The following is a 24,951-nucleotide window of genomic DNA, read 5'->3' as shown; positions in this document are numbered from 1 at the left end:
GTGGAGAGATCTGGGCTAGGGGTAAATATTGAGTTAGAGGAGGAGATACACGGGGAGACAGGGAGAAAAACAAAAATGTAACTCATGGTTTCAGATGCTCCTCATGCCCAGAGTGAGGTGTTCTAATCCTCTGTGCCAATTCTTTCGTGGAATCTGAACTGTGATAAATTTTCCTTTAGAATCCAGGTCAAGAGCTGGAGCAACAGTTCTTCACTGTCACCTCCAGGCCTAACCAGCATGTTTTTATTTTTGTTATGTTTACAGAGGATTGGCTGCCATTACCTGGACCTGGGGCATTGGGTCTACAGGAAATCGGGCCTACATGTTGGAGCACCACTGTTCTGATAACCCCCTTGTTATTTGCAACCAGCTCACCATCTTCCACACAGAAGCTGGTGACACTGGCTACTTCACATGTAGCTACAAGGATGTGGCTGACGTCAAGGACCCTAATGGCAAGGCCAGTGTGTACGTATATGTCAAAGGTGAGTGAATGAATGCCTCCTGCTTTGGGATTGAAGGATTTTTCTTTTTTTTAAAATGGATATCTAGGTACTTAAAACCTTGGGTAAGCTTGGAATGAGTTGCAGTGCTTTTTTTTTGTGGAAAGGGGAGAAGGAAGAGAACAGTAGAGCAAGAACGCAATTTGATCTTTTTAAATTCTGTTAATGACAGCACAGTTGTCCCTTCATACCCACATGCTTCACAAAGGTGAAGGTTTTGTTTGTTTGTTTGTTTGTTTGTTTGTTTGTTTTTAAATCTCTGACCAAGAGACAAGAAAAATATGAGTTAGGTCCCAACTCGAGTAGTTACCAATAGTGTGTGAAAGGAAGGGGCTGCTGAGAGGCAGATGCCCCTGACAAGCTACAGACAAGCTTAAGTTGATCTTCCTTTACCTTCAGCTGACCAGGAAAGTTCTTAGTATTTGAATCTCCTTTTCAGAACTTCTGTGGCTTGGGATTATGGTGCTGGACCTGGATGATTTCTCTTTTTGATTTATAATTTATTCTTTGAAAGCACAGTGGGTGCCTTTCAAAAGCCTGTTTTCTTTGCTCCTCATACATGCCCATTCTCTCTCTGAGCCATGTCTTCACCTGTACATTAACTGGCAGCCCAAATCTCAATAAGGCAGCAAGCTTGTCCCTGAAGAAGACCTAAGTCCTAACCCACAGTCTTTTGGGCTTTCTCAAAGATACAGTTTAAGCAGGTCTAGGGGACCAGAGTAAGAAAGATTTGGATGAGATAGAAACAGCTCTAGGCTAAGAGACCTAGTTTCTAGTCCTGACTCCACTGCTTTTTAGCTGAGGGATCTTGCACAAATCACGAATCTCTCTTATTTTCAGTCCCTCATCTGTAAAATTCACACATTTCATAAGGATTAGAGATAGTATATATGAAACATTTTAATCCAATAACTTACCCTTAGTGGGCATTGCAAAAAAATATATGAAAATAGTTTTTAAATTTTATGATGTCATGCAAAATAAATGGTGAGTTATTGTCATTGTGTTATTTCTGATGGAACAATCTCAGCTACTCTACGATGAATCCCAGGGAAGGAGGGGGATCATAGTGGTGAAAAGACAATGGAACAATAAGTAGATATCATGATCCAGGGAAGTTTATGACTCAGGGGGAAGACCAGCCTGCCAGGAGAGCAGGATGTTGACAGGGAGTTAGGCTGAGACAAAAATAATGGGATAAAATTTGGGAGGTCCTGGAATTCTAGAGTAAATAGTTTGAGCCTCATCCTGTGCTCCCCAACTCTTAATCCTCGTTTCAAGCTGAGATGAAGTTTAAAGCCTTTTTTGTTGGTCTGAGCTCCTCACCTAGATTTGAAAGTGAGTGTGAAGATCCTGAAATTTGATTCAAATTAGAAAGATGAAAGCTCTTCTTAGTGATGCTAATCTCTCTGAACTTCTATTTGGTGGACTTTCAGGAGAAATATTTAGGTACTCCAAACCTCAACGCCTTGACATCATGCTGCTAACCCAGTAAGAGATGCTGTAATAATAATAAGCTTTGGTATATGCAAGGCCCTTCTAGGTCTCGCTTGCATTCTGAAAAGTGGCCTCTTAAAATACAAAATCTTTGGAAATGAACCCCTGGGAACTGATTTTTTTTTTAATTTAAGTATAATTGGTATGCAATATTATATGGGTTATATTAGCTTCTGTTATACCATATAATGACTTGACATTTTCATACCTTACAATGTGATCATCTCATTAATTCTAGTAATCATCTGTCACTGTGCAAAATTATGACAATACTATTGAGCATTTTCCCTTTCCTCTTTTCACTCCCCCATCCCATCCTTTCTGGTACCCATTCATGTGGTCTCTGTCTCTGTGTGTTTGTTTTTGTTTTGTTTTGTTTGCTTGTTTGTTTAGATTCCACATAAAAGTGAAAACATATGGTATTTGTCTTTCTCTGCCAGACTTATTTCACTTAGCATAATACCCTCTAGATCCATTCATATTGTCGCAAATGGCAAGATTTCATTCTTTCTTATTGCTGTGTACTATTCCATTGTGTGTGTGTGTGTGTGTGTGTGTGTGTGTGTGTGTGTGTGTGTGTGTGTATCACCTTCTTTATTCATTAATCTCCCGCCAAACACCTAGGTTGCTTCTATATCTTGGCTATTGTAAATTCAATGAACATAGAGGTGCATATACCTTTTCAAATTAATGTTTTGAATTTCTTCAGATAAATACCCAGTAGCGGAATTGGTAGTTCTATCTTTAGTTTTTTGAGGAAACCTCATACTGTTTTCCATAGGATCTGCACTGGATTATAGTCCCACCAACAGTGCATGAGGTTTCCCTTTTCTCTACATTCTTGTCAACACTTGTTTGTCGAGTTTTTTTTTTTTTAATAGCCATTCTGACTGGTGTGAGGTGGTATCTCATTGTGGTTTTGATTTGCATTTCCCTGATGATCAGTGATGTTGAACATCTTTCACATGTCTGTTGGCCATCTTTTATGTGTCTGTATGTCTGCTTTGAAGAAATGTCTTTTCATGCTCTCTGCCCATTTTTTATTGGATTATTTATTTAGATTTTGTTATTGAGTTGTTTGAGTTTGTTACATATTTTGGATATCGACTCCTTAATGGAAATATCATTTGTGAATATATTCTCCTATTCAATAGGTTGTCTTTTAGTTTTGTTGAAGGTTTTCTTCACTGTGCAGAAGCTTTTTAGTTTGATGAAGTCCCATTTGTTTATTTTTGCTTTTGTTTCCCTTGCTCAAGGGGATGTATCCAAAAAGATACATTAGTCTGATATCGAATAGTTTACTTCCTATGTTTGCTTTTAGACATTCGATGGTTTCAGTACTAACATTTAAGTCTTTAATGCATTTTGAGTTTATGCTTGTATATGGTATAGTAAGGTGGTCTAGGTTTGTTTCATTTTTTGCATGTATTTGTCCAGTTTTCCCAAAACCATTTATTGAAGAAATCGTCTTTACTCCATTGTATATTCTTGCCTCCTTCATCATAGATTAACTGACCATTGAGACATGGGTTTATTTCTGGGCACTCTATTCTATTCCAATGATCTATGTGTATCATGCTGTTTTGATTATAGCTTTGTAGGATAGTTTGAAATTAGGGAGTGTGATACCGCCATCTTTGTTCTTTTTCAAGATTGTTTTGGCTACTTGAAGTCTTTTGTGGTTCTATATAAAACTTAGGAATATTTGTTCTAGTCCTGGGAAGAACAATACTGGTAGTTTAATAAGAACTGCATTAAATCTGTACATGGTCATTTTAACAATATTAATCCTTTCGATCCATGAACACAGTATATCTTTCTGTTTATTTGTGTTCTCTTCAATTTTTTTCCAATGTCTTATAGTTTTCAGGGTACAGGTCTTTCATCTTCTTGGTTAAATTTATTCCTAAGTATTTTATTCTCTTTGATGCAATTGTAAATGAGATTGTTTTCTTAAAGTCTTCTCATTGTTTGTTATTAGTGTATAGGAACATGACAAATTTCTATATATTAATTTTGCATTTTTTATTTTACTGAAATTTTATTAACTTTTATTATTAATTAATTATATTAAATATTCGAATTCATCCTATTAACATTTTGGTGAATTATTTAGGGGTTTTTATATCTACCATCATGCCACCAACAAATATTGAGTTTCACTTATTTCTTTCCAATATGAATGCTTTTCATTTCTTTTCCTTGTCTGATTATTGTGGCTAGGAATTCCAATACTATATTGAATAATAGTGGTGAGAATGGGCATCATTTTCTTGTTCTAGATCTTAGAGAAAAAATTTTCAACTTTTCACCATTGAGTATGATGCTGTTGGCTTGTCATATATAGCTTTTATAAAGTCGAGGTAAGTTCTTTCTATATTCACACTGTTGGGAGTTTTTATCATAAATGGATGTTGAACTTTGTCAAATGCTTTTTCTGCATCTATTGAGATAATCATATGATTTTTATCTTTGGTTTTGTCGTTTTGATGAATCATGTCAAATGTTTTGCAGATGTCAGATGTTGAATCATCCTTGCATGCCTGGTATAAATCTCACTTGATCATGGTACAAAATCCTTTTAATATATTGTTGAATTTAGTTTGCTAGTATTTTGTTGCAAATTTTGGCATATATGCTTATATCCCTGTGTTCATCAGGGATATCGGCCTATAATTTCCTTTTTTGTTGTGTGTGTGTGTGTGTGTGTGTGTGTGTGTTTCTTCTAGTTTTGGTGTCTGTATAATGCTGGCTTCATAGAATGACTTAGGAAGCATTCGTTCCTCTTCAATTTTTAGAAATAGTTTGAGAAGGATAATTACTAATTCTTCTTTAAATATTTGGTAGAATTCACCTGTGAAGCTGTCTGATCCTGGGCTCTTGTCTGTTGAGTTTTTAGATTACTGCTTCAATTTCATTGCTAGTAATTGGTCTGCTCAGATTCTCTGTTTCTTTCTGGTTTAGTCTTGGAAGGTTGTATATTTCTAAAAATTTATTCATTTCTTCTAGATTGTTAAATTTGTTGGCATATAATTATTCATAATATTCTTTAATAATCTTTTTTATTTCTGTGGTGTCAGTTGTAATTCCTTCTCTTTCATTTATGATTTTATTTATTTGTGTTCTTTTTCTTTTCTACTTAATGAGTCTTCCTAGAGGTTTCTCAGTTTTATTTATACTTTCAAAGAACCAGCTCTTAGTTTCTTTAATCCTTTCTATTATTTTTCTATATTCTATGTAATTTATTTCCGCTTGATCACTATTATTTCCTTCTTTTTATTCACTTTGGGTTTTGTTTGTGCCTCTTTTTCTAATTTCTTTACGTGTAAATTTAGATTGTTTATTTGGGATTTTTCCTGCTTCTTGAGGCAGGCCTATATAGCTCAAAATTTACTCTTATAACTGCTTTGGCTATGATCCATAGAGTTTGTGACATTGTGTTTTCACTTTCATTTGTTTCAAGGTGTTTTTGATTTTCTGTTTAATTCCCTCTTTGATCCATTGATTGTTTAGAAGTATGTTGTTTAATTTCCACATATTTGTGGGTATTTTCCCATTTTATTCCTGTAATTGATTTCTAGATTCCTATCACTGTAGTCAGAAAATATACTTGATATAATTGTAATCTTCTTGAATTTATTGAGGCTTGTTTTGTGGCCTAGTATGTGATCTATACTGGAAAATGTTCCATGTGTACTTGAGAAAAATGTGTAACCCACAGTTTTTAGAGGAAAAGCCCTATAAATGTTAATCAAGTCAAACCACTCTAATGTGGAATTTAAGGCCATCATTTTCTTATTAATTTACTGTCTAGATGATTGATCTATTGAAGGAAGTAGAGTATTAAAGTAACCAAATATTATAGTGTTTCTGTTAATTTCTGCTTTTATGTTCATTAATATTTGCTTTATATACTTGTATGGCACTATGTGTGTGTGTAGATATTTATGATTATTATATCCTCTTCTTGGATTGACCTCTTTAAAATTATGTAATGTCCTTCTTTTCTCTTTTTATATTCTTTGTTCGAAATATATTTTGTCTGATATGAGTATTGCTACTTCAATTTTCTTTTCATTTCTTTTTACATGGAAGATCTTTTCATCCCTTAACTTTCAGTTGATGTGTGTTTGTGTATTTTAGACATTTATATAGTTTATTATTTTTTTAATTTATTAATTTATTTTTTACGGTGACATTGCTTAACAAAATCCAATAAGGCTCAGCTATACACTTTAACAGTAAGGGGGGTATATATATATATATATATATATATATATATATATATATATATATATATATATATATATATATATATATATATATATATATATACTGTGTGTTCACCTCACTTAGTTATATTTCTATCACCACGTATTTGACCTCCTGTACACTGTCTACCTCCCCTCACACCCTCTTGTAACCACTAATCCATTGACAATGTCTAAGAGTCTCTGTTTGTCCTGTATGTTTGTTGCTTTTAAGGTTTATATCCCACATATAAATGATATCATGTGATTTTTAACTTTTTCTGTCTGGCTTATTTCACTTAGCATGATTATCTCAAGGTCTATCCATGTTGTTGCAAATGGCAGTATTTCATCTCTTCTTATGGCAGAGTAATAGTCCATTGCATATATCTACCACAGTTTCTTTATCCAATCATTTATCGTAGGACACTTCAGTGCTTCTATGTCCAGGCTACTGTGAATAATGCTGCTATGAACATCAGTGTGCAAATATCTTTTTGGATGAGTTTTCAAGTCCTTGGGATAAATACCCAGTAGAGGGATTGCTGGATCACATATCAGATGAATTCTTAGTTTATTAAAGAAACTCCATACTGTTTTCTATAGTGGCAGTACCAATTTGCGGTCTCACCAGCAGTGTATGAGGGGTACTTTTTCTCCGCATCCTCTCCAACATTTGTTATTATTTGTCTTGTTGATTATAGCTATTCTAACAGGTGTGAGATGGTATCTTATTGTGGTTTTGATTTGCATTTCCCTAATAGCTTGTGATGTTGAGCATCTTTTCATATGTTCATAGGCCATTTGTATGTCTTCTTGGGAGAAGTGTCTGTTCAGGTCCTCTGCCCATTTTTTAATTGGATTATTTGTTTTTTGTTGTTGTTGTCATTGAATCGTATGAGTCTTTATGTATTTTGGATATTGGCAAATAATTTTTGAAAAAAAGAGCCAAAAACATACAGTGGAGAAAGACCCTATCGGAGGTGTCAATTGCAAATATTTTCCCATTCGGATAGTTGTCTCTTTACCTTGTTGACAGTTTCTTTTCCTATACAGAAGCCTTTTAGTTTGATGTAGTCCCATTCATTTATTTTTGCTTTTACTTCTCTTGCTTTTGAGGTCAAATTCATAAAATCCTCTTTTAGTCCAAGGTCCTTGAGTTTAGTTCCTATGTTTTCTTCTATGCATTTTATTGTTTCAGGTATTATATTCAGGTCCTTAATCCATTTTGAGTTAATTTTGGTGTGTGGCGATAGACAACAGTGTAGTTTCATTCTTTTGCAGGTGGCCTTCCAGTTTTCCCAGCACCATTTATTGAAGAGGCTTTCACTTCTCCACTGTATGTTTTTGTCTTGTTTGTCAAAAATTATTTCCCAAAATAAACAAGGGTTTATTTCTGGACTCTTGTTTCTGTTCCACTGGTCTGTGTGTCTGTTTCGCTGCCAATATCATGCCGTTTTGATTATTGTTCCTTTACAGTATAGTTGAAGTCAGGCAGAATGATGCCTTCAGCCTCGTTCTTTATTCTCAGGATGGCTTTGGCAATTTTTGGTGTTTTGTGCTTCTCTATGAATCTGATGATTTTTTGTTCTATTTCTTTAAAAATGTCCATGAGATTTTGACGGGGATTGCATTAAATCTGTGTAATGTTTTCGGTAATAGGCTGGTTTTTAACTAAGTTGATTGTTGATTCTTCCAACCCAAGAACACCGAATATCTTTCCATTTCTTTGTATCTTCTTTGATTTCTTTTAATAGAGTCTTGTAGTCTTCATAATATAAGTCCTTCACATGTTTAGTTAAATTTATCCCCAGGTATTTTATTCTTTTGTTGCAATTGCAAAAGAAATTATTTTTCCACTTAGTTTCCTGACAATTCATTATTAGAGTATAGGAATGCTATGGATTTATGAACATTGTGTATTCAGAAACTTTACTGTATTTGCTTATTGTTTTTAGTAGTATTCTTGTAGAGTCTTTAGAGTTTTCTAAATAGAGAATTATGTCATCTGAAAATAGTGACAATTTGACATCTTCATTTCCTATTCGAATGTCTTTATATCCTTCTCTTGCCTGATTGCACTACCTAGGACCTTCAATGTTATATTGAGTAAGAGTAGCGATAGTGGACCGCCTTGTCTTGTTCCAGATCTTAGAAGAAAGGTTTTTATTTTTTCACCATTAAATATAATTTTGACTGAGGATTTGTCATATATGGCTTTTATTATGTTAAGGTACATTCCTTTTATACCATTTTTATACCGATTTTGTTAAGTGTTTTGAAAAAAATGGATGCTCTACCTTGTCAAAGGGTTTTTCTACATTAATTGATGTGATCATATGATTCTTATTATTTAATATGTTTATGTGGCATATCACATTATTTAATTAGCCTATGTTGAACCATCCCTGTGTCCCTGGGATGATGCCCACTTGAACATGGTGTATAATCTTTATAATATGTTGCTGTATTCAGTTCACTAGTATCTTATTTAGAATTTTTGCATTTGTGTTTATGAGAGATATTGGTCTGTAGTTTTCTTTTTTTTTTTGTTATCTTTACCAGCTTTTGGTATCAGGGTAATATTGGCCTCATGAAATGAGTTTTGAAGTATTGCCTTCTCTTCGATTTTTTTGGAAGAGTTTGAGAAGAATAGATATTAAATATTCTTTAAATGTTTGATAGGATTCACTGTTGAAACCATTTGGTCCTGGGCTTTTACTTTTTGGTAGTTTTTTGATGATTGTTTCAATTTACGTATTGCTGATCAGTCTATTTATATTTTCCAGTTCTTGATTCAGTCTAGGAAGGTTGTTTCTTTGTAAGTACTTTTCAATTTCGTCTAGGTTATTAAATTTGGTGTTATATAATTTTTCATAGTATTCTTGTTTGAACCTTTGTATTTCTGTGATGTCAGTCATAATTTCCCCTCTTTCATCCCTGATTTTGTTTATTTGTGTCCTTCCTCTTTTTTCTTTAGTGAGCCTATCCATGGGTTTTTCAATTTTATTAACTTTTTCAAAGAACCAGCTCTTTGTTGCATTTATTTTTTCTATTGTTTTTTGTTTGTTTGTTTGTTTTCAATTTCATTTAATTCTGCTCTTATTTTTAATATTTCTTTCCTTCTGCTGAGTTTAGGCTTCATTTATTCTTCCTTTTCTTGTTTTTAACATGGAGTGTTAGGTTGTTTATTTGGGCACATTCTTGTTTTTTGAGATAGGCCCGTAATGATATGAACTTTCCTCTTATGACTGCTTTTGCCATGTCTCAAAAGGTTTGATATGTTGTACTTTCATTATCATTCATTTCTACATATCTGTTCATCTCTCTTTTATTTCTTCTCAGACCCAGTGTTTCTGTAGTAGCATATTGTTTCATCTCCATGTATTTGAGGTTCTTCCTGCTTTCTTTTTAGAATTGATCTCCAGCTTCAATGCATTATGATCAGATAATATATTTGGTATGATTTGAACCTACTTATATTTGTTGAGGCTATCTCTATGTCCTAGTATGAGGTGGACCCTTGAGAATGTTCCATGTGCAGGTGTTTGGGGATGGAAGGCTCTTTAAATCTCAATTATGTCCAGTTGGTCAAATGTATCATTTAAGGACGTTATTTTCTTATTGATTTTCTGTTTGGATGATCTGTCTATATCCGGCAGTGGGGTATTTAGATCCCCTAGTATGCTAACATTTTGGTCTGTTTCTCTCTCTAGTTCTGTCTGTAATTGTTTTATATATTTCAAGGCTCCCTACCTGGGAGATTAGATATTAATCTGTTATGTCTTCTTGGTGAATGATTCTCTTTATAATTTTAAGGTATCCCTCTATATCTTTGTTTACGTTTTTATTTTGAAGTCTGTTTCATCTGATATTAGTACAGCTACTCCCGCTTTTCTCTGAATGCCATTTGCTTGAAATCTCATTTTCTATTCTTTCACTTTGAGTCTATATTTGTCTTTGGAACTGAGATGTGTCTCCTGGAGGCAGTATATGGTTGGGTCTTGTTTTTTGATCCAGTCTTCAACTCTGTGCCTTTTTATTTGTGAGTAAAGTCCATTCACATTTAGGTTGATTATTGAAATATGAGGTTTTCCTATAACTCTTTTTTTGTTTTGCTTTCTTGTAGTTTTGTGTTTCCATTGCTTCCTTGTCTTTGTGTGTGTTTCTGTTTATTTATTTATTTATTTATTTTAATTTTGTTTGATTTATGGATTTTCCCTCTGGTCCTTCTTGTTTAATGTTATATACTTCAGTTCTGAATCTTTGGCATGTGTTTATATGTATATGTATGTATATATTAACAAATATATATATACATTTTCTTCTGCATGTACCTTATCTCCCTTCCTCTTTGTAAACTTAGATCTGTGAATCCTCTCCTTTTATTTTACATTTTGCCTCAATTTCTCCTATGTATGCTGAATGTTCATTACTATCTTGCAATAGCAAATCTCTTCTTATTGTTCAAGCTTGTAAGTCCTATTCTTAGTAAGTGTTACATTACTCTGCTTCTATCTGCCTGATAGTCACCCTACTTATTTTGTCACTTTGTTTTAGGTGAGCTGAGCCCTTTCATTTTTTCCTGCAATGTAGGCCTTGAGGTTGAGAATTCTCTCAATTTTTGTATGTCTGGAAAGGTCTTTATTTCTCCTTCATATCTAAAGGAGAGCTTTGCTAGATAAATTATTCTTGGCTGGTTGTTCCTTTCATTTTTTAATTTGAATATTTGATTCCACTTCTTTCTGTCTTATAAGATTTGTCTTGAGAAGTCTAAGGATAATCTCATGGATTTTCCTTCATATTTTACCATCCTCTTTTCCCTGGCTGTACTGAAAATTCTTTCTTTGTCATTGATTTTTGATCATTTAAGTACAATGTGTCTTGAAGGCCTTTTTTGGGTTGAGATAATTGGGTTTTCTAGTGACTTCTTGAATTCTAAGCTCCAGCTCCTTCCTTACATTTGGGAAATTCTTATCAACTATTTGTCTGAAAATGCTTTCTAATCTCTTTCCCTTTTCCTCCCCTTTGAGAATGGCCTTTATTCTTATGCTTCTTTCCTGATTGTATCAACTAGTTCTTGTATTCCTCTTTTCATTATTTTTCATTGTCCAGCTTTTCTCTTCTTCTATAGTGGCTGCGCCAATTTACAATCTCACCAACAGTGCATAAGGGTCCTCTTTTCTCCATATTCTTGGGCAGCACTTGTCATTTTTTGATTTATTGATAGTAGTCATTCTGACAAGTGTGAGGTGATATCTCATTGTGGTTTTAACTTGCATTTTCCTGATGATTAGTGATGTTGAACATCTTTTCATATGTTTGTTGGCCATCTGTATGTCTTTGGAAAAATGTCTATTTAGGTCCTTTGCTCATTTTTTAATCAGAGTGTTTGTTCTTTTGATGATGAGTTGTATGAATTCTTTATATGTTTTGGATATTAACTCCTTATTGAATACATTATTAACAAATACCTTACACCATTCAGTAGGTTGTCTTTTTGTTTTATTGGTTGTTTTCTTCACTGTGCAAAAACGTTTTAGTTTGATTTAGTCCCATTTGTTTATTTTTGTTTTCCTTGCCTAAGTAGACATATCCAGAAAAATATTGCTAAGGCCAGATACCTGGTTGTGATTGGTCCATAAGCACCACTGTAGGGACGTGTTATGCATATTTTTGCCATGTTACCTGGATAAATAGGCACGCTATCTTTGTGGTTGCTGGAATTTCTGTATGATCAGATGAGTGATTTTCTTCTTTAGCTGCTTCTCCAAACCCTTTTGATTCTTAGATATGGCTTTGTAAACCTGATGCTAGGACCATGAAGTTCTCAGAGATGGATGGAGCTTATTAGCATAGACAATACAAATCTTGTCTCCTAACTCTATCTCTGTTATTTATGTAAAATGCTGAGTCTCAGTTTTCTCATCTTTAAATTGAGGATAATATCACCTGTCTCTCTGAATTATTTTGATGGTTAATGAAGATAATGGATATAACTTGCCTAACACTATCACATAATATCAATTTTGTTTTATAGTAGCCATTGCTGTTATTATTACTTGAACCCAGTTCTCCTCAACAGTTTGTTGTTTTTTATTCCACTTTGCTTCAGTAATCATCGCCTGCTCCTTTTTGCACTATCTACTTTGCCCTTCATTATTGACCTTGTTCCTTCTCATTCCTTCATGAAAGCAATTTTTCCGTCTCATTTCTTCCCCATTTACTTTCCTTAGATTCAACTTTGACAGATTGATTCATATCTGGACTTTAGCAAGATAATCTGAGAAATAGGTAAAACCATAAATAAATGTTACTGTTATCTGCGCTTTGCCAATTTATGGAGAAGGAGCAAAATTTATTTCAGACTTACAGCCTGTGTAAGTGAGAGGTTTATTATGCCATTAAAACATGGGAAATTAGAAGGGGTTTTGGGAGAGAATATAATATGTTTTAGATTATATCATGGAAAGTCAAATGGTTGTAGTTCAGCCCAGGGGACATATCTTGACTACAGATAGAAAAATGTCTGGACGTTGAAGAAAATTTTAAAAATATAAATAAAGTCATAAATGTTATCTCTAATTCAAGCCATAGAAAGAGCTGCAATTACTGAAGAAGAGAACTTGTAGAGAGAAAGATGGATTGTTGAGACATGAACCTACATTAGAGAACAAGAGAAATTGAAGATGACAGGGATTTGTAAACTGTCTTGTGCAGTATTTTGTATTTAGGAAGTACTTGCAAGGACATCTTGAGGGATAACAAAGTACAAAATAAGAAATGGACTAATAACAGTTCCTGCTAAAGAGAGAAAACTGAGGTAGTGGGAATATATGGCAACCAGGATTATTTTCCAAGATACACAACCGAAGGCTCACTTTTTCTAAGCATCATCTATTTTCAGATTAACATTCTGCTTACTTACCATCTGAAAAGTACCTATGCTGCAAGTACCTATATAAATTTATTGATTGGATCTGAGATATCCTGTGGGAAGACCAAGTAAATGCAAGTTGAACATGCTTGTGGTCATTCAAATGCATTTTCATGTATAAAATGACAGTAGTATTTTGATTTTGTTGTGTATGAGAGATGTAGTACTCAAATAAATGATTATCTTTGATGTATAAATATATATGCCTAATCTATTAATCACTATAAATATTAGCTTAAATGGTTTTGACATAATCATGAAAAAATCCTTAGCCTGGAGACCTGGGTTCAAGTCCTGGTTGTATCCTTTGTTGAGTCCTTTTCCTTCGCTGAACCTTATTTTCTCCTTGTAGAGAACTAAACATGAAGATCTTTGAGGGTTGTATAAAAAGTATGGACTCCTATTCTGACGACAGTACCAACCCTGGGCTTATTTCTTATCCCTACAGATGACAACCAGATCTTTGCTCAGACCTACAATGATAAGCCACTGGTAATTGCTGTTTTTACTGGAACCCAAGAGGTGGTTGTGCCATGTCGGGTTACTTCTCCTGATTTCAATGTTAAGCTTCAGTTGGTAAGTTGAATTGTCTCAGAAAGAGGACTTGCTGCTATCTAGAGCAATGGGCCCCAACCCTAGGGCCACAGACTGGAACCAATCTGTGGCCTGTTAGGAACCAGGCCACACAGCAGGAGGTGAGTGGTGGCTGAGCAAGCGAAGCTTCATCTGTATTTGCAGCCAATCCCCAGTGCTAGCATCGACACCTCAGCCCCACCTTTGATCATCAGGCATTAGATTCTCAACAGGAGCACCAGTCCCTGGTACCAAAAAGGTTGGGTACTGCTGATCTAGATTATGAAATATAAAGAGAGTAGGAGACTGTGTTTCATCCCATTTCATACTTGCTCTAGCTGTGTCATGTCTGCCTCTTTGGAGCAGCACATAGAAGCAGATGCTGCCATTTTTCCTTGGACCAGTGTCATCACAAGAAGGTTATACAAAGTAGGGGAAAAGAAGATGGATGTTTAGATGTTCTGTAATGTCCCATGTGAACTGTATGTAAATGCTATCCATGTCTAGAGCTCTGAGGCCAGAGCCTGTTTTTCTTAAATAGAGAGGAAATAGTGGATGGTTTTCAAAAATATACACAAAGAGAAGAGGAGATAGAGGTAAAACCAAACCATCTAGCTTGATTTGTTAAATTAATCTTGGTGATGAATAGAGTAACATATATCCCTTGTAGATCACCTTCATGCCCACCAAAGCCCTCGGCATCCATAGTTGTACAACATTACTACAAACTTTAAAATCATTTCATATATATATCACCTTCTGTGAGCTACACATATAACTGCTCTGTAAAATTGATAGAGCTGGCTTTATTATTTCCATTTTACATGTGAGGAATCTTAGGCTTAGAGAAAAGGAAGAACATTCTAATGCTCTATATTTCAAAAGTATCAGAGTCAAAAGTAAAAATCAAGTGTTCTCGTTCCCTATCCAGTGTTCCATTATTATCCTTGTGGCCTCCTTCAGAGTGGAAGGCAACCTATGCTCCTCTTCTGGCTGCAGTGTTCATCTGCTACCAAGCTCTTTCTCATTTTCTTGTTAGGAAAAAGCTGTAAACTTCCAACAGCAGCAGATAAAGGTCCTCTCGTTCTCTTTTTATAGAGGAAATGTCAGCATTTCCCCAATGCCTTCTGTCAGTACAGCTGTGAAATTGAGAGGTGTGTCAGCCAGAAAATTGTGTCTGGCAGCAGCTGATGTGGAATAGGAAGGTGCACAAGCCCATGGGCAGAAGAGTTTAAGCTCTAACAAGTTCCACAAGACATTGGAGTTATTAGCTACTCCCTGAAGACCACACTATCTTAATTGGTAATCCCTCCTCTTCCCAGGCTTATCTGCCCCTAAGGTTGTTAGAGAGTCCATTGTATTCTCAGTGGAGCGGTCCTCAGCATCATGCTGAAGTCCTCCATCCACTGAGCCACCAGCTCCCACTCTTTCCTGAGATATTCAATCAGCTCTTTCTGAAGGGAAAATGAAGGTGTTCCTTATCTTTGGGACTTGGTCCAAAAAGAAGCAGTGGTGTGTGGGAATGGGTGGAACAGAGAGGATGCAGTATGTTACAGAGTTTATGTGCTTGGCTGGTCACCTCATTCTTCCTCTACCTAGGATGCAAGGAGAGTGGCCGACCCACCCACCAGGCTTCCTTTTCCTCCTTCACAGGCTAGTCTCTGGTGGGGCTTGGAGTCACTGTGTCTCTTTCTTCTGCCAAAAGGAAGCACTAGGTGGAGATGCAACTGACCTGGCTAATTTCAAACATCCTTTTCTAAAATTAAACCCCACTAGGCAGCCAATTTACCTTCATAGGATGTGCCTGGGTATGGGCATAGAGGCATAACCAGGATTTTCTTTTTTCTAAGGCCTTAGCTGCTGTTTTGCTTAAGATTTAATCAGAGTAGACAATTTCATGGTATCCAGAAATCTTCTCCTTCCACTCAAAGAGAGTTCAAAGACACTAACCTATAATATTCTACTTTCTTTTACAATCTGCCAACATTTTCCACAGTTCAAGTTAGCTTCTTTATTATCACTTTATTTTTTTAAAAAAAATCAATTTACATATGCCATTTAAAGAGCTATAGGCTAAAGATTCTGCCTCAACTCTTAGATACCATTTTCATCCTGAAGCTTGGCTACTATGATCTGAGAGGTAGATTAAAGGGGTGCTTCTGAAGAAAGTATATGGGGAGCTTTTGTCATGCTGTAAATAACTCTTGATTAGTTTCTAGAATCAGGTCAGTTTTCCTAAGCCCTGAAAGAGATGAGCTCTGAACTAATAATGAGAGAACCTGGAGTGTAGATTGGATAATGATCTTTAATCAGGGGACTGAATGTCATTTATAGGTTGTGTAGGTGAAAGTACTCTGTAATTATGATCTTTAGGACTAGAATTTGATGTCTTCGTCATGTTTTCCTATTATTTTGCTCTGCCACACAAGACTCACACTGGTGTTTGCTTTCCCTTTCTTGCCTTTTAATTCTCATTACTGGATTTAAATGACACTCAACAGGTGGAAGAGAGAGAAGAGTACTCCTTTTCTTAAAGTGTAGCTTCAGTAGAAGTGAGCTTTAGTTAAAAGCAAGTCAATAGTGTATTCAAGGGAGTGTACCCATAGGTAACAGTAAGTAAAGCCAAATTCATGAAGGAGGAAAACAGAACGCATCCTGAGGTCAAACTCAATTTAATTTTCTTCAGTCTAACACATTTACCAAGTCTACTCTGTGCCAAGCACTGTCCAAATTATCGTGTAGCAAATTATCATAACAAATTAACACAGATTGAGTTGTTTAAAAGCATAGAAATGTATTCTCTCACTGTTCTAGAGGCCAGAAATATTAAATCAAGGTGTTTTCAGAGACATACTCCCTCTAAAGTTTCCAGGAGAGAATCCTTCCTGGTCTCTTCCAGCATCTGGTGGCTCCACATATTCCTTGGCTTGTGGCTGCATAACGCTAATTTCTGTTTGTCTTTACATGGCCTTCTCCCTTCTGTTTCTACGTTTGTCTTCTCTTCTTCTGTCTCTCATAAGAACATATATCATTGGACTCAGGGTCCAGCCTACTCCAGGATGATCTCATCTCAAGATCCTAAAGTTAATTATATTTGCAAAGATTCATTTTATAAGTAACATCTCATTCACAAGTTCAAGTAGATATATCTTTTGAGGGGGTCACCATTTAACCTACTACAGGCCATTACCAGTGTCATGCACTCTGCTGAGAGCTTTACTTGCACAATCTTATTTAATACCTACAATTGTTGTTTTCGAGGGTTCAATTCTTGCCTTCCAAGTAATATAGTATCTGTGTGTATGTTTGTTGGAAGAAGACTTCATACTGTACTTAAAAATGTGTTTGTTTGACTCAGTGCTCTATTATATGTCTGTATGTAACAGACACAATGAGAATGCAGAGGAGACTGCCTTGCATGAGGCAGTCTTAACTGAAGAGCTGAGCTGGTGACAAGCTGAGTCCTGATAAATAAGTAGAAGCACCTTAGGTGGATAACTGGGCAAAGAACACAAATAGTGTTATAAAAACATGAAGGAATAGCCAAAATTATTGGTTGACAGTTACAGAAATCCAACCAAACCTAACACACCAGAATTGGCTTAGGTAAAATGGAAATGTATTTCAAAAGGAAGAGTATGGCTGAACCTCAAGGGCATGTGTTCAGTAACAGCTCCTCTCGTGAATACCACAGACCTGCTTCTTTCACAAAGGGGATGTGGTCATCTACAGTGTATTAAATCTTCATTGCTAGAGCAGAACTGAGAAGCATTCTCTCTCTGACCTCAAATTAGAAAATAATCACAGGGAAGGGTTTTGATTGCCCTACCTAGAATCTGACACCCACTTCTAGACCAATCACTGTGGCCAAGGAGGGAGGATTTGTATGAAAAGGGCAGCTGCCATACAACCTACATAGTTAAAGCACATGTTGTTTTTGTAGTGGGGAGAGGGATGTCAGGGAGGGTTAGTAGAAAGGGGTAGAGACAATAGTAAGGGGAGGGTCTTATTCTGAGCACTTGTGTCTAATATAGAAAATTAAGTGTCTAATATAGATGCCAAATCGCTAATTTAGGATGAAAGAGAAGGGGTAGGGCAGAACAGAGAGATTCTGGAGGTAGAATCTAATAGGGATTTTTAACCTTGGCATTATTGACTTGTAGTGTCAGATACTTCTTTGTTATGGGGCAGGTACTATTCTGTGCGTTGTGGGATGTTTAACAGCATTCCTGACCTCTACCCATTAGAAGCCAGTAGCAACCCCACCCCCCAGTTGTAACAACCAAAAATGTCTCCAGACATTGTAAAATGTTCCCTGGAGAGCAAAATCCCTCCCCTATCCTTCATTGAGAACCACTAATCTACAGGATTAATTAAGTGAATTAATTGCTTTCTTAGGACTGAGGCTTTATCTGGTCAAATGGAAAAAGAATTAAGATAGAGTATTCATTTTATCTCTGTAATTAGATTGTGGATTATTTTAGTATTCCACTGAAATTCTGAATTTCTGCATAAGCATGCAATAAATTCAAGATTTTTTGACTCTCCTCAATTATTGGGTTCAGTTACTTTTTCAGCTGTTTTTTTTTGTTGTTGTTGTTTGTTTGTTTGTTTTGCGATTTATCATCTATGTTATTTGTGTTTTCTTTATTTCATGTTTTTTAATTGTCAGTTTCTCTGAAGACCCTAGTATCTGGTAGTTAAGTACATTTAGGTTATAGTGAAATGATGTAAGGGCTTCTCAAAGGGATCCCAAAAGCTTCTGGTGAAAAGTGATTTTTGAAAAATGATTTTAAATATTTTAATTAGAGTTAATAATTAAGGAGTTAAAAAAACATTAAACTAAAAAGAAATGTGGTAAAGTTTTAACTCTAAGTTTTGTGTTTTTAGATAAAGGATGATGATCTTTATCTGAGGTTAAAGATAAGAAAGCTCTGAGTAGATTCTGTTGGGTAAGAATAAGACAACTGAACTAGGAGTCAAAAAGAGAACCTCAGTGCTGGAAGAGACCTTGGAGTCTAATTTCCCATCTGATGCAAAAAATTATTTTGCAAAATCCTGGACAAATAACTACCCAGCTCTTGCTTCAATGCTTTCAGTGACAGTGGTCCAACTTCTGATTGAGCCAAAATATGCATCACTGTCATTTCCACTCATTTTAACCTCTGAAGTTGTACTCAAAAGTTTAATTCTTTTTCCAGTTCCCAAGTAGGAGTTCTTCAAATACTAGAAAAAAAGCTACCCTACCCCCAACCAATGACCAACTCCACTTACCACTTTCCATTCTCAAATGTCTTCTTTTGTTGAGCTAAAAGTAACTTGTTTCTTAAGATATTTCTTATATCAAAAGGCTCCCAGTACCTTCATAGTTCTGATCATCCTCTTCTGACCCTGCTTCAGTTTGTAAAGATCTTCCTTAAAATATAGTGTCCATTTTCATACATCAGTGGACATTAATTGGTATATTCTTGTTGTGAAAGACTTTGGCAAGACATATTAGGTACCTGGAAAATGCTTATACCCTTTAACCCAGTAATTATGCATCCAAGGATCTTGTTTGGTGAATAAGCAGAGACTTAAACATGAAGATATTCATTGCCACATTATTTTAAATAACAAAACCAAAAATTATTATAACATGAATATCTAACAATAAAAGAATGGTTAAATAATAAAATAACTAATATTATACTGCAATTAAAATTATGTTTATGAAGAGTTTTTAATAATATGAAAACATGCTAATGATATAATATAAATAGTATAAATATAATTTATCCTGTAAATTGTATTTATACTATAAGTACAGTTATGTGACAATGTTTACATACATAGAGAAAAGACTGTAAATAAATATGTTTCATTGTTCCTAGTTGCTATTTCTGGGTTACAGGTCATTATTATTATTTTTTCTTTACTTTCTTCAACATTTTTGAAAAATGTTCACAATTGGTTAGTATTATTTTTAAGTTCACCAAAGGAAGATTTAATAATTCAGATTTGTTTGGAAACCACTAGCTGAGAGTAAGCATTCAGTCTGTGCTGTTTGCAGCTGGATCTCTAGTGCCCAACACAAAGTAGACAATATTAAATATTGAATGTTTGATTGAATTAAAGTACAGGCTAAAAATGAACTTCACATAAGCCACTAAGTTCCTTAAAGTCTCTTTCATATGTCCTTACCTGAGGCAGAAAGAGCCATCCACAGTGACACAATGTCAGTAAATATCAGAGGCCCTGATGAGTAGATGTGAAACCTGGGAGTGTAACAGCTCTATTTCCCTCACAAATCTTAAACAGAAGGCCCAATGAATCTTAGCATAGGATTTCTGGCTCTAAACATCTCCAATAGAAAAGATCTAAACCTTGATATTCAATCTAATAATAAGCAATGAGTTGGACAAGATATCCCCTATAAACGTCATCTATAAAACAAGAGTAATAATAATAATACCTACCTCATAGTGTTGTTGTGAGGATTAAATGAGCTAATACTGTACCTGGCACATAGTAAGTGTTGTGTAAGTGTTTAGTACTATAATTATTATTTGTTGAGTATCTACTCTGAGCCCAGAATTGTGCTAATTTCTCAGAAGAAAACAAAGGTTAACTAGCACAAACTCAGTCCAGAAGCTTGGGCCAGTTTGGGTAGGACAGGTCACTCCACTCTTGTGGCTTCAAAGCAGATGGCTTGTGTATGATACTGAGAACTGGTGATAACTTTACATTTATGTCTTCCTATGTCCTCCTTTCCTTGTCCCACAGTTACACTCTGCCACATTCACCTATGCAAGCCAAGACTGGGATCCCCGGAAAGGCTTCACTGTGATCCAACCTTCATACCATTTCTATAGCAGCATGCTCCAGTGCATTGCCGAAGTTAATGGGAAGATACACAGGTCATTCTATCTCCCACAGCGTTTGGGTATGTGACCTTGTGATTTTAGGTTAGGAAATGGGATCCAGCTGTTTCTGAGAATTACTTCTTATTTGTATAAACCTTACTCCAGCTATAATCTCTTACATGTCATTTAATAACCAGGAATTCTAAGTTTTTATTTTAAGAACTTTTTTATGTCAGTAGATAATGCCCAGTTTTGGACTGTTCCCAGTTGCCTGATCAGTTGTCCCATAAAATCAATAGTTTGGCAGTGTCTAGCAATAAATACTCAGCTATTATAAGGTTGTCCTTGTAAAACTATGAAGCAATATCATATATTGTGGCTAAAGAATAGACATCTTGGAGCTCTATGTTACTGCTGCCTTTGTATAGAAGTGAAGCTGGGCTTCTAACTCAGGGAAGACTCTTTGCTCAGAGAATTTAGAAATGTGGTAAAATTAACCACAGAAGGGCTTGATTGTCTTAGATAAGTAGGAGGAAAAACTTCCTGATGGAGAGGTTATTAAACTGATTATAAGATTTCCTAACCAGTATTGTAGAATCTTTTTCACTGAAAAGCCTCAAGAACTAAAAAGATAATCCCTGCCACTAACATCAAGCCTTTTGCTATATAGTTTATATAAAATATTATCTAGTGTTTTATGAAAAATGGAACCTTCTGGTTTGGTTTTGAGTCTATATTTTCCATCTAAGAAAGGGAATAAGGAATTGAGAATTCTAAGAATTACTCCATAATCAAGATTTTTGTATCTTGCCTTCTTTGTCAATATCATTATGCCATCTAATCTATTTTCCAGAAACCAAGAGAGAAAATATCTCCATCAGATACAACCACCAGAGACTTCTAATGGGAGACACTCTTTCTCTGCAATGTGTTGCAGAGACCACATTCAATGGACGAATAAAACTGAACTGGGTGTTCAATCGGCAAGATGTAAGGACAATGCCCCTGCTCCAAATCTTTACAAATCTGCCCATATCCTTTCTCCCTGCCATTCCAACTCGGTTTCTACTCTGGGTCAAGAACCAGGCAACATGCGAATCAGATCAACAAAGTTGACTAATAAGCAGCTTCTGCATTTATGGAAGCCAATCTCGTAGGGAACTGGCATTTCACTCTGTACCATATCATGGTTCATTAGTTACATATGTGATTTAATAGAAGTGCAGAAAAGTGTCAGCTCTTCAAAGGGATTTTCTTTGGCTTCTCAACAAGTTAGGTACCTAGAAGTGCTCAATAATCACAATTGAAATTATGTTCTTTTTTCTTTCCCATCTCACAGTCCAAGACAATACCCAGGTGTTGTGAAGTTAAAAGGAACTTGTACCAAGGCTCCCCTGTGTACAAAAGCTATAGTAACTTGACAATCTGGAATGTAACTATGGAAGACAAGGGTTTGTACATTTGCAGGGAAGACAACAACACTGCCTTGCAAGCCAACATCACCATCGTAGTGTACAGTATGTAAAACTTTTATTCATGACTCTTCCCTAAGGATTAGCCTGCCTACTCTCTTCCCCCTATATGAAAGAAATCACTCAGACATATCTTCATTTTCTCTCGCAGTGTTATGGTCTCCAAGGCTTACACTCCCAATGCTTTGGTGCTTAAATAAGAAAAGGTAGCAAATGTCAGTCAGCCCCTTTCCTGTTCTTTCACTCTGGCATAGAAATTGCATGCTGGGAAGCACTGTGATCTAACTTACACACTTTTACATCTTGTTGGCTAGTTATAGTTGTATATTTTAAGGATATAGGGTAAAGTAACTCATCAGTATTTTGGACCGTGTAAAGACCAGATTCTTGAATCTCTTATCTTCTTTGCCAATTTGTGGTGCGATCTTGTACAACTTGCTGCACCTCCCAGACCTTCATTTTTCTCACTTATCATCATAATCACCATCATCATCATCATCATCATCATCATTTACTCATAATCATAATATAAAGTTTAAGGGTGCTTCTAGCTTGTTTTTTTTTTCTGATATGAATGTGAACATAAATTGCTTAGTGGAAATAATTAAGTGAACTTCAATTTAACCCGATTACCTTGAGTTCATAGAGTTCTTTTCTTACAAAGACACATATATATACATACACATATGCACACATACACATATTACTCACACATGCTCACATACACATCCTAGCATAGTTATATAGACATACTTAATTTTTGCATGTATCTATGAAAATCCTAAGCCACAAATACTAGTATCTATCCACACATAAATACTTAAAAATACAAACACACTCTAGGTTTATTCTGCAGTAAGAAATTTAATTATTTAAGCTCAATTCAATCCTCTGCAGCCTGGTTTATAAGGTAACCTACTTTAGTTCTCTCAGCCTCTGGATTCTATATAGCCACTTCTATCAGCTGGATTGCCTTCCGTTTTAGGCAAAAGAAAACCTGACTAAAAATAGCTTAAACAATAATGACAATTATCTCGTGTAATAAGGAGTCTTAAGGTGTATGGTTCCAGTGCTGATTGACTTAGTGGGTCATCAATGTATTCTAGAAACCAGGTTCCTTCCCCTGTTCTATTCTACTATTCTCATTATCTTCAAAGTGCCCCTCATGCTGCCACAGTCCCAGATCCCATATGCTAATGATAGTGTCTTAGAGACAGGAATAAGTGAAAATCCCATGATTTGTGTTTCTTTTTAGGAGTTTTGAAGATCTTTCCCAGAAGTCCCCTAGCTAATTTCCCCTTTTGTTTCACTCTTCAGAAATACATTATCTGCCCATGTCTAAATAATCACCTGACAAAGAATAAGACCAACATGATTGGCTTAATTAGGTGGTTCTCATCTCATGAGCAGTACTATCTCTTAGGGGTATTGGAAATGCATGAGGGCATTTTTTTTTGTCAAAATGACTGGAGGTTATTACTGGCATTGATTGGACAAAGTTTATTATAATAAGCTCTATTGCTTATTAAAGGATTATAAATATCTTTCAAAATTCAGGACAGTATTGCAAAACAAAGAATTAACCCTTTGAAAATGCTAACAGCACATCCCTCCAATCCACATTGAGAAACACCAGCTTATGACAATCAAGATTGGCCCTGCCAGACAGGGGGGGGATGTGACCGCTAACAGGAAGGGTGAGCAAAATTGGGATTCAGTTATACCTTCTTCCTCGAACTTCAACCCTGTTCTACTTCCAGAAAAATCATTCCTCAATGTGAGCTACAAGAGAAGACACACTTATGAGGTGACAGCAGGGCAAAGTATTCTCAAAATGGGAATAAGAGTGGATGCTTTCCCTCGCCCCAATGTGACCTGGTAAGTAGGGTTTTCTTTCCTGAGTGTTTCTGTTCTCTAGAGTCTCTTAACCCCTTCCTTAAGACCTGCTCTTTTGTCATATAGCAGACCCTGGACTAGGTACTGTGGACTCAGAAATATACTCTAACCTTAATCCTACTTTCAGGGAACTCACAGCTTCAGAAATGAATGCTTCATCTCCTTCTCCACAGGTTTCTTGGCTTGTTTCCTCTTTCCTTTCTCAATCTCTCATGTATTTGAGAGGAAAAAAAGAGAGTTTTTTACTCTGAAAAGAGAGGAGGAGATAAAGCTGGGAAAGTAGCCAAAGCCATTGTAGAATTCCACAAACAGATTTGGAAGGAGTCTTGAAGGTGATCTTACCCAGTATAATAGAGATCCTTGAATGTCAGGGTAAGAAGTGATAAGGTAGAAAAAATATGGGCTTTTGAGCCAGTCAAACTTGTGTCCCAATTCCAGTTCATCAAATTACCAAGCAAGTTACTTGAACTCTCTAAGCTTCAATTTCTTCATCTGTAAAATCTGGGTGATAATATCCTGTGTTATAGAATTGTTCTGAGGAGTAAATGATAAATTATTGTGTGTTTTTTTTTTTAAATCTCTATTGCCTATTAAAGGCAGTTAGAGAGCAATCAAAGACTCTGGAGTCAGGAGTGATAAATTTGAAGCTAAGATTTAGTAAGATCAATGTGGCCTTATGTGGTTTGGAATGGAAAAAGATTGGAGAAATAGCTTCTGGTTTAGGGCATTATAACAATAGTTCATGTGAGATATAATATGGGCCTATATAATCAGAATATAAAGAGAATATAAGGAGGAATAGATTTGGGAAACAGTTCAGAAGTAGAATCTTCAAGATTCAGTATCCAATTAGATGTATGAATCAATGCCCAAGGATCTGAAGTACTTCACAGTTTTCAAGTTTGGTGGAATGTGAGATTTGTGTTGTTATAGACAGTCTGGGCTTCATCAGGATGAAAAAGTAGTGTAAAGGTAACA

The 24,951-nt window shown here is 35.6% G+C and overlaps 1 protein-coding gene across 1 annotated transcript in view; it reads left to right on the top strand.

The window, feature by feature from the left end:
- The first annotated feature begins 322 nt into the window (after positions 1-322).
- LOC105307777 (vascular endothelial growth factor receptor kdr-like) overlaps positions 323-24,951 on the top strand; it is a 197,015-nt gene continuing 172,386 nt past the window's right edge. The window contains exons 1-6 of the mRNA XM_011383386.1: positions 323-485; positions 13,636-13,763; positions 20,526-20,685; positions 21,459-21,595; positions 21,945-22,122; positions 23,838-23,955. Coding sequence (XP_011381688.1) covers positions 323-485; positions 13,636-13,763; positions 20,526-20,685; positions 21,459-21,595; positions 21,945-22,122; positions 23,838-23,955 — 884 coding nt within the window. The remainder of the gene's footprint in view (positions 486-13,635; positions 13,764-20,525; positions 20,686-21,458; positions 21,596-21,944; positions 22,123-23,837; positions 23,956-24,951) is intronic.

Source organism: Pteropus vampyrus, unplaced genomic scaffold (genome assembly GCF_000151845.1).
Source record: "Pteropus vampyrus isolate Shadow unplaced genomic scaffold, Pvam_2.0 Scaffold516, whole genome shotgun sequence".
Taxonomy (NCBI): domain Eukaryota; kingdom Metazoa; phylum Chordata; class Mammalia; order Chiroptera; family Pteropodidae; genus Pteropus; species Pteropus vampyrus.
This window is presented reverse-complemented; position numbering and strand designations above follow the sequence as displayed.